This window comes from Mustela lutreola, chromosome 9 (genome assembly GCF_030435805.1).
Source record: "Mustela lutreola isolate mMusLut2 chromosome 9, mMusLut2.pri, whole genome shotgun sequence".
Classification (NCBI taxonomy): Eukaryota; Metazoa; Chordata; class Mammalia; order Carnivora; family Mustelidae; genus Mustela; species Mustela lutreola.
The window spans coordinates 22,140,200-22,154,733 of record NC_081298.1 but is presented as its reverse complement, the minus strand read 5'-3'; the positions used below and the strand labels follow the sequence as shown (position 1 = coordinate 22,154,733).

The 14,534-nt window shown below is 44.7% G+C and overlaps 1 protein-coding gene across 2 annotated transcripts in view; it reads right to left on the bottom strand.

Annotated features, from left to right (window-relative positions):
- Positions 1–14,534, bottom strand: part of SLA2 (Src like adaptor 2) — a 30,727-nt gene that overhangs the window by 2,703 nt on the left and 13,490 nt on the right. For both annotated transcript variants that reach the window (XM_059133307.1, XM_059133306.1), the window contains exons 6-7: positions 1,229–1,378; positions 201–333 (exon numbers count right to left, since the gene is read on the bottom strand). In XM_059133307.1, coding sequence (XP_058989290.1) covers positions 201–333; positions 1,229–1,378 — 283 coding nt within the window. The remainder of the gene's footprint in view (positions 1–200; positions 334–1,228; positions 1,379–14,534) is intronic.

The window sequence follows — 14,534 nt, the reverse complement described above, 5'->3', positions numbered from 1 at the left end:
CTCTATCCACTTCCTCTTTCTCCTTCCTGCCAGTCCCTGTACAGTCCTGCTGAGCCTGGCTTGGTCTCTTATGAGATCAGTCAGTACTCACAAGCTTGCCAGTGTCCCCGAAGGTGACAGGCTTATTTGGGTTTGTGGGTTCCCAGGTTGGGTCCTTCTATCTCCTTTGTTCTGCCTTCATGTTCCAGGGGTCCCCTTACCTGTCCAGCTCTTTCCAATTGAGTGGCATGCTCTGCACAGTCACAGGTGGGGGTATGGACTTGCCAGGCTGTGGGCCAGCCCTCCGCAGGGCACAGGGTTCCTTGAGGAGGCAGCAGATATCATCCGCCAACTCTGAATAAAGATCCAGACCTTGACATGGCTGACTCCAGCCCTACTTTGCTCCCTAACAACCCCCACCCTCACCCTGACAGCTTTCCGCTTTTGGCATGTGGAGGCATGTTCAAAAAAGAATGACAGGGCCACCTGGCTCGTTCAGTCAATAGAGACTCATCTTAGGGTCATGAGTTCAGGGCTCTGGTGTAGAGATTACATTTTTTTAAAAAAGTGATGGGACACGAGCCTCAAGCTGTTGATCTAGGGGCTGAGATACAATCAGATCATTCTAGGCTAAGTTTTGAAGATTGAATTGGCTGTGGTTTTGGGTAGGTTGATGGTATTCTTTGAGAATACCTGGTTAGGAAAGTGCTTTGGGAAGCACTGGTTAGGAAAGTGCTTTGGGAAGAAGAAAGCTAGAGAATACTTCATCTCTATGTGTTCTGTCCGTATCTACTGCACAGACCCACCCTCTAGAAAACCCCCGATCAGTTTTCCCAGGAGTGGGCTTTCCTCTCTGCCCCTTTGACACTGTCATCGTGGCTACATGCTCCAGTACCTATAACAGGACAAGCACCAGGAAATGCTGAGAGTCAACTAAATTACACAACAGCAACAGCTCTGGGACTAGTTCCTGTGAAGAGAACTGTGCCTACCATTGAGGTCTTGGACTCAGAACCACAGTGTAGGTGAGGCACTGGCCCATGTCCACATGGGAGGACTTTATGGCTCTGTCAGGGCATGGGATGAAGACAGAGGTCCTGGCCTACGTTCTTGGCACATTGGTATGGAGATGGAGAGGTCCCTCTTCTGCCTGTCTGGATATTCTCTAGCAAGTGAAGTGTCCAAGAGTACAACTGTCTGCCCCCCACACCCCACGTCCCAGTCTAATGGAAGCAGGAAATGGCCATACCAGAATAGTGATCCACTAGGGCCTGGAGTGATGGGAAGGTGAGGCGTGGTGAGATGTACAGCCAGCCATTATCAAGGCGATGGATCCTGTAGTGTCTGATCCGGTCCCACGATGTAGGGCGGCTCAGGCGGACTGACAGGGAGTAACAGCCTGAGGAGGAAAGCGTATGGGGCAGGACTGAGGCCCTGCTGGGACCCACCCCCAACCCAAGTTGGGAGAAGAAAGACATGAGATGGTCACCAGGCCCAGACAGAAGGGAAGCCGATAGGGGAAGGATGAAGACTTGCTCTCTTGGCCATAAGTGCCCACACATTCTTAATTGATAGGACTTTTGTGAGGATGAAATGAGATCATTCACACAGTACGCAGGACAGGGCTGGGCACAGTTTATGTGAATATTAAATGGTGGCTATTATAGACTCAAGTGGCCAGAAGTGTTAGAATGTGAAAAGTTGTCAGTAGATCAGCAAGGATGTGCTGAAGTTGAGGAACTCTTACTGTGCTGATGTTAAGATAAATAATTACCAGCCACTTTGGAAAGAGTTATCATTAACTAATTAAACATGCACCTCACAACCAGCAGTTTCATCCCAGCATGTTACCTTAGAAATACAAGAGCGAGAATATTCCAAGCAGCTTTGTTTGGAAAAGTCCGAAACTACAAACAGCCTGTATGCCTGCCTCAGAACAGTAATACTGTAGACCAGGATAAGTTAATAACCACTACACACATAAGCATAGAAAAATCTTAAAAATGCACAGAAATAGCAAGTCAGAGAAGTAGATATTCAGCATGACTCCAAAGTTCAAATTGGATTTTAAAAAGCAAGGCCCAAATATCTGATAAACACACTTTGAATAATAAAACAGGCTAAAAGTAAAAAGATGGAAAAAGGGGCACCTGGGTGGCTCAGTGGGTTAAAGCCTCTGCCTTCAGCTCAGGTCATGATCCCAGGGTCCTGGGATCAAGCCCCACATCGGGCTTTCAGGGAGCCTGCCTCCCCCTCTTTCTCTGCCTGCCTCTCTGCCTACTTGTGATCTCTATCTGTCAAATAAATAAATAAAAATCTTAAAAAAAAAAAAAAGATGGAAAAAGATGTATCATGAAACAATCATAGGAAAGCTGGAGTAGTTACATTAATAGCACAGTAAGGCAAAGTAAGGGGCGCCTGGGTGGCTCAGTCATTAAGCATTTGTTTTCAGCTCAGGTCATGATCCCAGGATCCTGGGATCAAGCCCAGGCTTCGCATCATTGGACTCCCTGCTCGGCAGGAAGCCTGTTTCCTCTCCCACTCACCCTACTTGTGTTCCCTCTCGCTCTCTGCCAAATAAACAAAATCTATTTAAAAAATTTTTTTAATCAGGCAAAGTAAAATGCAAGACCAAGAGTATTAACAGAGATAAGATGGATATATATATATATATATATATATTAAAAATCTTGAATTTGTATGCACTCAATTACATACAAATGCAGAGATTCAAAATATATGAAGCAAAACTGACAGAACTAACAGAAGAAATAGATATCCATGATTATAATTGAAAATTTCAACACTCCTCTCTCAGTACTTGATGGGACTAAAAATCATTACGGATATAGAAGACTTGAACAATACGATCAACCAATTTTACTTCATTAACATAGAACATGGGACCAACAACAGTACACATTTTCTTTTAGGTGTACATGGAATATTCAAGATAGACTATAGACTGGACCACAAACACAGAAATTTGAAAGGATTAAAATCAATAGTTATATTCTTGGGGTACCTGGGGGGCAGTCAGTTAAGTGTCTTTTTTTTTTTTTTTTAAGATTTTATTTATTTGACAGAGACACAGCTAGAAAGGGAATATAAGCAGGAGGAGTGGGAGAGGGAAAAGCAGGCTTCCCGCCAAGCAGGGCACCCCATGTGGGGCTCAATGCCAGGACCCTGGGAACATGTCCTGAGCTGAAGGCAGATGCTTAATGACTGAGCCACCCAGGCGCCCCAAGTGTCTGACTCTTGACTTATTTCAGCACAGGTCATGATCTCAGGGTTGTAAGATACAACCCCGCATCAGGCTCAGCGCCTAGCAGAGTCCACTTCTCTACCTCTCCCTTTGCCCCTCCCTGCGCACTGCCTCTCTCTCTCTCTCTCTAATAAATAAATAAATATTTTAAAGAAAAAAGTTATGGAGGCACCTGGATGTCTCAGTCAGTTGAGTGCCTTCAGTTCAGGTCATGATCACGGAGTTCTGGGATCAAGCCCCAAATTGGGCTCCCTGCTTGGCAGTGAATCTGCTTCTTCCTCTCCCTCTGCCCCTGCTCCTTCTCTCCCTCAAATAAATGAAATCTTAAAAGAAATAGTTATATTATTTGACCACAACAGAATTAATAAATTAATAGCAAAATATCTGGAAAATCCCCAAATACGTAGGAATAACCCAGAAATCGAAGAAGAAATCACAAGAAAAATTAGGAAATATATTTGACATTTTTAAAAAAAGATTTTATTTATTTATTTGACAGATCACAAGTAGGCAGAGAGAGAGAGAGGAGGAAGCAGGCTCCCCGTTCAGCAGAGAGCCCGATGCGGGGCTCGATCCCAAGACCCCGGGACCATGACCTGAGCCAAAGGCAGAGGCCTTAACCCACTGAGCCACCCAGGCGCCCCTTGACTTTTTTTTTTTTTTTTAAGATTTTATTTATTTATTTGACAGACAGAGATTACAAGTAGGCAGAGAGGCAGGCAGAGAGAGAGGAGGAAGCAGGCTCTCCGCCGAGCAGAGAGCCCGATGTGGGGCTCGATCCCAGGACCCTGGGATCATGACCTGAGCCGAAGGCAGAGGCTTTAACCCACTGAGCCACCCAGGCGCCCCTTGACTTTTTTTTTTTTTTTTTAAGTAAACTCTACACCCAGCATGAGGCTGGAATTCAGTACTCTGACATCAAGAGCCACATGCTCTACCAACTGAGCCAGCCAGGCACACTTTTAAAAAAAGATTTATTTGGTTTAGGGACACACTTTTTAAAAAAGATTTATTTGTTTTAGTAGTTTAGTGTCTGCCTTTGGCTTAGGCCATGTTCCCAGGGTCCTGGGGTTGAGCCCCATATCAGGCTCCCTGCTCAGCAGGAAGCCTGCTTTCTCCCTCTCCCACTCCTTCTGCTTGTGTTCCCTCCCTCATGGTGTCTCTGTCAAATAAATAAACAAAATCTTAAAAAAAAAAAAAAAGATTTATTTATTTTAGAGAGGGAGGCAGGAGGGCAGAGGGAGAGAAAGAAAGAATCTCAAGCAAACTCCCTGACGAGCATGAAACACAATGTGGGACTTGATCTCATGACCCTGACATCATGACCTGAGCTGAAACCAAGGGTCAAATGGTCAACCAACAGCCACCTAGGCATCCCTGGGCATCCCTTTTTATTAACAGTCATTTTTTAAGAAATATATATATTTTCAGGGGCACCTGGATGGCTCAGTCGTTAAGTGTCGGCCTTCGGCTGCTCAGGTTGTGGTCCCAGGGTCCTGGGATCGAGCCCCACATTGGGTTCCTTGCTCGGCAGGAAGCCTGCTTCTCCCTCTCCCACTAACCCCTGCTTGTGTTCCCCTTCTTTTTTTTTTTTTTTTTTTTTTTTTTTTTTAAAGATTTTATTTATTTATTTGACAGAGAGAAATTACAAGTAAGCAGAGAGGCAGGCAGAGAGAGGAGGAAGCAGGCTCCCTGCTGAGCAGAGAGCCCGATGCGGGACTCGATCCCAGGACCCTGAGATCATGACCTGAGCCGAAGGCAGCGGCTTAACCCACTGAGCCACCCAGGCGCCCTTGTGTTCCCCTTCTTGCTGTCTCTCTCTGTCAAATAAATAAATGAAATCTTAAATAAATAAATATTTTAAAAAGTTTATGTAAAATTGTGTTTTTGTCTTCTTTAAATTTTTTTTTAAGATTTTATTTACTTGAGAAAGAGAGCACGAGTGGGGGAGGAGGGGCAGAGGGAGAGGGAGAAGCAGACTCCCTGCTGAGCAGGGAGCCCAGTGTGGGACTTGATCCCAGGACCCTGGGATCATGACTTGAGCCAAAGGCAGACACTTAACCAACAGAGTTACCCCGAAACCCCTCATTAAATGTTTGATAGAACTAACTAGCAAAGCAATCTGGACCCAGGGTCTTCTTTGCAGGAAGTTTTAAAATTATGAATTCTATTTAGGTAATAGATATAGGGCTATTCAAATTTATATTTTTTATATCAGTTTTGGTGATTTCTGTCTTTTAAGGAATTTGTCCATTTCATCCAAGTTGTAGAATTTATTGGAATAAAGTTGCTTATAATATGCCCTTATTATTCATTTAATGTGTGTAGGATCTGTAGTGATGTCCCTCTTCATTCCTGATATTGGTAATATATTGTTTTTTTCTTAATTAGTTTTGTTTAGTCACCCAGGCATCCCAAGATTTATCATTTTTTTAAAGTAATCTCTGTGCCCAACACGGGGTTCGAATTCATGACCCTGAGATCAAGAGTCACATGCTCTACAAACTGAGCCAGCCAAACAGCCATGAGGTTTATCAATTTTATCAATCTTTTGGGATAACTGACTTTTCTCTATTTTTTTTAGATTTTATTTATTTATTTATTTATTTATTTATTTATTTGACAGAGATTGAAAGATCATAAGCAAGGAGAGAGGTAGGCAGAAGGAGAGAAAGAAGCAGACTTCCTGCAGAGCAGAAAGCCCAACGCAGGGCTCGATCCCAGGACTTAGATCATGACCCAAGACAAAGGCAGACACCCAACCAACTGAACCACCCAGGCGCCCCTATTTTTTTTTTCCATTTATTTTTGCTTTAATCTTTATTTCATCCCTTCCATCTAAATTTATTCTTCTCTTTCTAGCTTTTCTTTTTTAAGATTTTATTTATTTGTGACAGAGAGATGGTGAGAGAGGGAACACAAGCACAGGGGAGCTGGAGAGGGAGGAACAGGCTCCCCACTGAGCTGGGAGCCTAATACAGGGCTCGATCCCAGGCTGCTGGGATCGTGACCCAAGCCAGAGGCAGACACCTAAGAACTAAGCCACCCAGTTGGCCCTCTTTCTAGCTTCTTCTTCTTTTTTTAATTTAAAGATTTTATTTATTTATTTGACAGACAGAGATCACAAGTAGGCAGAGAGGCAGGCAGAGAGAGAGGAGGAAGTAGGCTCCCCGCCAAGCAGAGAGCCCGATGCGAGGCTCCATCCCAGGATCCTGGGATCATGACCTGAGCCGAAGGCAGAGGCTTTAACCCACTGAGCCACCCAGACGCCCCTCTTTCTAGCTTCTTAAGATAGAAACTTTATTTTATAAAGTTTCTTTTATTCTTTCTTTCTTTTCTTGAAATGTAAGCATTTAAAGCTACAAATGGGGGCTCCTGGCTGGCTCAGTCAGTAGTCCAATCGTGAGTTCAAACTCCACATTGGTCATAGAGATTACTTTAAAAGAATAATTAAGTAAAGCTACAAATGTAACTTTATTGATTTAGCTGAGCTCACACATTTTTGTATTTTCATTGTTTAACTAAAAATATTTTCTAAAGGGAATACTGGGGCCCCTTAGACATTCTCTAACACTGGGACATACTCAGTAGGGAGTCTGCTTCTCCCTCTCCCTTGGCCACTCTCCCTGCTTATGCTCTCTCACTCTCTCTCTGTCAAATAAATAAAATATATTTTTTAAGATTTTATTTATTTATTTGACAGAGACAGTACAAACAGGAGGAGCAACAAGAAGAGGGAGAGGCAAGCTCCCCACTGAGCAGGGCTCTGGACGCAGGGCTCGATCCCAGAACCCTGGGACCATGACCCAAGCAGAAGGCAGATGCTTAATGGACTGAGCCACCCAGGTGCCCCCAAATAAATAAAATCTTAAAAAGAAAAAAGGAACATCAAAAAAGGGGGGCACCTGGGTGGCTCAGTGGGTTGAGCCTCTGCCTTCGGCTCGGGTCATGATCTCAGGGTCCTGGGATGAAGCCCTGCATCAGGCTCTTTGCTCGGCGGGGAGCCTGCTTCCCTTCCTCTCTCTCTGCCTGCCTCTCTGCCTACTTGTGATCTCTGTCTGTCAAATAAATAAATAAAATCTTAAAAAAAAAAAAAAAAGGAACATTCACTATATAAATACAATAAAGGAGGAAAAACCATGATCACCTGAAGAAATGTAGAAAAATCATTTGACAAAATTCAACACTCATCCTGATAAAAAAAACAACCACAAAACTACAAATAGAAGGTGGAATAGTTTCCTTTTTCTGCTATAACAAATTACAACAAATTCAGTGTCTCAAAATAACATGAATCTATTATCTTATCATTCTGGAGATCATAAAACTGAAATGGATTTCACTGAACTAAAATCAAGGTGTCAGCAAGCTTGTGTTTCTTCTGTGAGCCCTTGAGGATAATCCATTTTTTGCTTTTCCAATTCCTAGAAGCCACCTACATCCCTTAGCTCATGGCCCTTTCTCCATCTTTAAAGCCAACAGCATAACGTTCATCTCAATCTCTTTCGAACTCTGATCTTCCTGCCTCTCTCTTATAAAGACCCTTGGGATTTCATTGGGCTCATCCGAATAATTTGTGACAATCCCCCCATCTCAGCATCCTCAACTTAGTCACATCTACAAACTCCCTTTTGCAATGAAAGGTAATATATTCACCAGTTCCAGAGATTAGGACCAAGACATCTTGGGGTTGGGGGGATATTATTCTGCCTACCACAGAAGACTACTTTCAACCTGACATAGAGTATCTGTGAAGCATCTATAGTTAATATCTAATATAGTTAATAATATCATACTTAATAAGAAAGACTGAATTTTTCCTCCCAACATTGGGAACAAAGAACAAGAACATTCTAACCCCTTTATTCATTGTACTAGAGGTCCTAGTACAATAAGGCAAGAAAAGAGATTAAAGGCATATAGGTTGGAAAACAAGCAAATTGTATTTACAGATAATGTGATTACATATGTAGAAAGTCCTAAGTAATCTCTAAAAACCTACTAGGATTAATAAGTAAATTTAGCAAGGCTATAGTATATAAAATCAATATACATTGGGAAGTTTGGAGTAGGATTCATGCTTCCTTTTCCTTGTTCTCTCCCTGACTCTGACGGCTCCTTGACTTTTGTACCTTTAAGAAGAATCTCTACTTGGGCCTGGGTAGCTCAGACAGTAGTAAAGTATATGAGTTTTGATCTCAGGGTTGTGAGTTTGACCCCCACCTTAGGTGTAGAGATTACTTAATTCAAAAAAAAAAAGTATTGGGGAGCCTGGGTGGCTCAGTGGGTTAAGCCTCTGCCTTCAGCTTAGGTCATGATCCTAGGGTCCTGGGATCGAGCCCCGCATCGGGCTCTCTGCTCAGTGGGGAGCCTGCTTCCTCCTTTCTCTGCCTGCCTCTCTGCCTACTTGTGATCTCTCTCCCTCTGTCAAATAAATAAAATCTTCAAAAAAAAAAAAAAAGTTTCTTCTGGAGCTGAGCTGTGGCTCTGAAATAGCTCTGTGGTTGGGAAAGAGCTAATTTATCTGAAAATAAGCCCTGAAGGCCAAGCAAGCCAGCTGAACTAAGTGACTAAGTCCCCATATCCCCTGTGTGGTTCTACAGCCACCCCATGCTGCTCACTGTCTCCACAGTTGCTAAAACTGGGAAGGGCACCACACTGAGTAGCTAGCTGGTACGCTCAGGGATAAGTTCCATGAACCCCATGTGGGGTTGACAACCCCACTGTGGAGACAGGTCACCTACCAATGCCATCTGTGACCAGCCTTGGGCTGGTATCCTGAGTTCCTTCTCACTGCTCCATCCAGTCCCAAATACCTCCGCTCTCTCCCAGTGCCAGGACATCTCCACTTTAACTCAGACTCCCTGGGTTCAAATCCCACACACAACCACATGCTAGAACACCCCTGTTGCCCCATGCTTACTAGCTGTGTCTCCAGGCACATTATTTGACTTCTTGGATCTGTTTCTTCACTTGTAAAGGGAGATAACAATTCTCACCATGTCATCAGATCAGCACAAGGATTCAAGTGGTGAAGCAAGGGAAATATTTTAGGAACGTCTGGCATGCAGCAAACACCCAATAAACTGTATCAGGCCTATGGTCCTTTGCTCACACTGTTCCTTTCGTAGGGAAGACCCTTCCATCTGAGTAACCACCAGTCTTCCCTTCACAACTCAGTTCTGCTCAGCCTCCTTCTAGAAGACCTTCCCTGCAGGAGAGAAGGTCCAGCTCTTACTTGCCCAGGCAGCAGTGCTTCTGTGGCACCAAGAGTCCTGCTCTGCCATCGCCTGTCCCTCAGCCCTATCCCTCACCCCAGAACACACACAACCAACCGTGAGCCTCCTGAAGGATGGTTCTGATGTATCCTTCCTCCATCTGCCCATCTCAGAAAACAGCAGTGCTGTGCATCTATTACTAAGCTCTCATCCTCACAGTGAGTCAGGCTCACTGCTTCCCTTCTCTCCCAGCTCACATACCGCCCGACAGCAAACCCTACTGGCTATATTCAGAATATATCCAGAACCCGACCACTCTCACTCGACAGAACCTGCAACAATGTCCCAAGTGGCTTCCGGTTTCCTCCTCATCACCCCAACCCCAAATCCTCTCTTTGAAGCTGTGGAGGGATCAGTTCATGTCACTCCCCTGCTGAGAACCAAAGTCCCCAGCCCAACCTGACTCCCAGCGACCTCGATTGCTGACTCCCAGCACACCTGTCCCTGCTGAGGATGCATCTATTGCAGGCCTTTGTACACTTGCACATGTCCCGTGACCCTGCCCCTCTTAGGCAGCTTTCTTGTTTCCATGTGGCACTTACCATGACCAGACACGTCCTTATTTATGTGTTCGCTGTCCATTTTGCCAGCTGGTTTGTGGACAAGGATTTTGCTTTTTATATCGTTGAATCCCCACTGCTTACAACAATAGTAGGCACAGAGTCACCACACAAGAGCCATTTGTTGAATGAATGAATGAATGAGTGAATGAGTGAGTGAATCTCTGGGATAAATGCCGGACAGAGCCGTGATTACAAGCAGTTTGGGGGAATGTTTTACTATTTGCACACCTCTCCCGTCTGTGAACATGTGGTATTGGGGAAAGTCTTCCCCAGATCTTCATCCTCTCCCCTCCCCCATTGTATTTTCATGCACTCATTCACTCATTCATTATTCAGTATACATCCCTTGAGCACTGGCTACACGCCCTGCACAAGGCCTGACAGACATAATTAGATCTTTGTACTCTGGGAAGGAAGTGCGGTCCTGACCATACTTCCCACACTGGAATTTTCCTTTATGGTCCCCATTTCAAATATTTAGCTCTTGTGCTCTTAAACCACATACCCCAGTTTTTTTGTTTTTGTTTTTTCTTTTAAGAACTAAGTTTACAGTAGTTACAAAAGTGGTCTGAGAGCAAAGGGTGGCAAATAGCCTGGGGAAATACATCGAAATGGGTCATGAAGGGTGAGTGTGAGTTCAAGTGGAAGAATGGAGGATAGGTCTTTCCAAGATTGAGGGAGGAGTGTGTGCAAGGAAGCAGCAGTGGAAAGAAGAAGGTTTATTCACAGAACGTTCTGGTGGGCAGTGAGCCAGAAGAGAGGCTCCGGGAAGGAATGGTAGGAGCTGTGGCTGGGTACAGGGGTTGGAGGGAGACACACTGGGGAAAAGGCAGAGAAGGTACAATGTCCTGGATTCCAGAAAGTTCCAGTTCCATAGCCTATGTCTCATCTTGGCCTGCAGGGACTCTGGGGCGAGGTACCATGTTTCCCCTGCTGTTCTAATGATGATACTAGGAGGTGGGGTAGGGTCCACAGTGGTATGAAGGACTGATTGGAAGCTGTGTGTGGGAGATGGGCCTAGAGGACCCTCCTGACCTTTCTCTGCTAAGGCCTCTGAGAAGTTGATAGCCTTGGACTTTCCACCGTCTGCAGCCTGAGGACAAGAGCCATGACTTAACAGGCCTGACTCAGAAGAAATGTTCAACAAGTGCTTCCAAGATGACATAATGGACAGAAGTGGCTCAGTGGGTTAAGCCTCTGTTCTGTAGGAGAGGGAAGCATGGCCTGATCATCAGTCTTTCTTAAAGCACCCACCAAAGAACAGAGATGCAGTAGGACAGCAGGGAGGTGAGGGGTAATGCTGTGAGGACTTGGCCTTGCTGCTGACCTTTGGAGCAATCCTATGATCTCCACAAAGTCGTCAGTGTCCCTTCACAGACCAAGGTTTGGGGCCTGATACAGGCTCTGCCATGACTTCCTTCAGGCTTAGGACATAAATAGATATGCCAGAGGGACCCTAGGGAAGATAGAGAGGTCTTCCCCTCCCTGGCAACTCTGAGTAGGCTTCTTGGGAGCTCACAGGCCCCAGGCCTTCCTCCTCAGTCTACACACAGACTCAAATTCCCCAGCAGAATTCCCTTCCCAGAGGTATATTTGGACATTGGTGAAAAGAAAAGGTGATTCTGAATGCATTCACTCAATCACTAATTAATTAGTATTACATACAACAAGATGCATTATGTAACTGTAAAAAAAAAAAATGTCTCTTACTACTTAATTCTGGTTTCCCTAGAATGGAACTGTGTTTTCAAACATAAAAGAACATAAGAACCATCCAGAGACCTTGTGAAGGAAGCAGATTTCTGACCTCTGAGCCCAATCCCTTTTGAAAGGGACCCAAGAGTCTTTCCCGGACAATTCTGAGTCTGAGAACTAGTTTGAGAACTAGCGTTCTATGACGTTCCCCAGGTCCCATAGAGCTGCAGTGCCAAACATTTTTTTTTTTTCTTTTTTAATGTAGGTTCCACAACCAGCATGGAGTCCAACACTAGGCTTGAACTCATGACCCTGAGATCAAGACCTGAGCTGAGATCAAGAGTCAGATGCTTAACAAACTAAGCCACCCAGGCGCCACCAAACTTTTTTGGGCTACAAACCACAGTATGAAATTTTACACTGCGACCTAGGACACACTTAAAATTACCTAAGTCAGGTAATTTTACTGACTGATTTACTTTACTTTACTGGCTGATTCAGTCAGTTAAGTGCCCCACTCTTGATTTTGGCTCAGGTCATGATCTCAGCGTCCTGGATCAAGACCTGCGTTGGGCTCTGTGCTGAGTGGGAAGTCTGAGGATTCTCTCTCTCCCTCTGCCCCTCCCCACTCTTGTACGCACTCTCACTCGATCTCTAAAATAAATAAATAATCTTTAAAAAGAATTAGGGGCACCTGGGTGGCTCAGTCAGTTAAGCATCTGACTCTTGGTTTCTGTTCAGGTCATGATCTCAGGGTTGTGAGATTGAACCACTTGTTGTGCTTTGCTTGAGGTTCTTTCCCTCCCCCTCTGCACCTCTCCCTGCTCATGCTCTTTCTCTAAAATACACAAAATCTTAAAAACAAAACAAAAACAAAAACCTCATTGTTAAAATAAATACAATCTTTTAAAAATTACCTAAAACAAAAATAGGATGAAACAATATTCCTCCCAACCCCAGTGATGCACCTGGAATGTTCTGCACTTCAAACGCTCCCTGGTCCATATCCACCAAATGAAGGGGTCGCAACCCAGGCTGCATATCAGAATCACCAAGGGAACTTTTATATCTTCTAGGGCCAAGCTTACAGCCCTGACCAATTAAATCGGAAACTCAGGGGTGCCTGGGTGGTTCAGTCAGTTAAGCATCTGACTCTTTTTTTTTTTTCCCAAAGATTTTTTTTTTTTTTTTAAAGATTTTATTTATTTATTTGACAGAGAAATCACAAGTAGATGGAGAGGCAGACAGAGAGAGAGAGAGGGAAGCAGGCTCCCTGCGGAGCAGAGAGCCCGATGCGGGACTCGATCCCAGGACCCTGAGATCATGACCTGAGCCGAAGGCAGCGGCTTAACCCACTGAGCCACCCAGGCGCCCAAGATTTTATTTTTTCATTTGACAGAAAGAGTACAAGCAGGGGAAGAGGCAGGAAGAGGGAGAAGCAGACTCCCTGCTGAACAAGGAGCATGATGCGGGACTGTATCCCAGGACCCTGGGACCATGACCTGAACCAAAGGCAGATGCCCAACCAAATAAGCCACCCACGTGGCCCAAGCATCTGACTCTTGGTCTTGGCTCAGGTCTTGATCTTGATCTGGGTTGTGGATTAGAGCCCCATGAGGATTGTGGGTTCAAGCCCCAGAAACTCTGGGAGTTGGGTGCAGGCATTAGTAATTTATAAAGCTCCCCAGATGATTCCAACTTGAAGCCAAGGTCTAGATGGGCACTTTTTTTTTTTTTTTTTTTAAGTAATCTCTGCCCAACATGGTGCTCAAACTCACAACCATGAAATCAGGAATCATATGCTCTACCAACTGAGCCAGCCTGGTGCCCCCAGATCAGTGGTTCTTTTTCTTTAATTATATTATTCTTTTAATTTATTTATTTGAGAGAAAGAGGGAGCAGGGGGAGGAGGAGCAGGGGGGAGGGGGAGAGAGAGACTCTCAAGCTGACTCTGCGCTGAGCACAGAGCTGGACATTGAGTCAATCGCACCACCCTGAGATCATGACCTGAGCCAAAACCGAGAGTCAGACACTTAACTGACAGCCATCCGGATGCCCCCAGATCAGTGGTTCTTAAAGTGTGGTCCCCACGGCAGCAGCATAACCTGCAAACTTGTTTGAAATGTAAATTCTCAGGCCCTGCCCAAGACCCACCAAATAAGAAATCTGGGTGTGTGGCCAGTTCTTTGTTTTAAGCCCTCTGGGTGATTCTGATGGCCACCTGGATTTGAGACCCACTGCTCTATAACCACTGAACTAAACTGATGCAGGTTTTAACGTGCAGCTTGACAAATACTGTCCTAAAAGAAGACTCAGATGAGAGATTAGAAATTAGTACTGGGGAAACTATTTCCTTTCCTGTAGAACTGACAAATCTCTTCCTTTTGTGATAATGAGAACTGCATTCTGATCTACCCCCTTTTGGGGTTGGCTATGGGGAAGCTAAGAGTCAAATCTAATCTTTTTATTTTTCATTTTTTTATTTTTATTTTTATTTTTTTAAAGATTTTATTTATTTATTTGACAGACAGAGATCACAAGTAGGCAGAGAGGCAGGCAGAGAGAGAGGAGGAAGCAGGCTCCCCACTGAGCAGAGAGCCGGACCCGGGGCTCGATCCCAGGACCCTGGGATCACGACCCGAGCCGAAGGCAGAGGCCCAACCCACTGAGACACCCAGGCGCCCCGAGTCAAATCTAATCTTTTTTTTTTTTTTTTAAAGATTTTATTTATTTATCAGAGATAGAGAGGGGGAG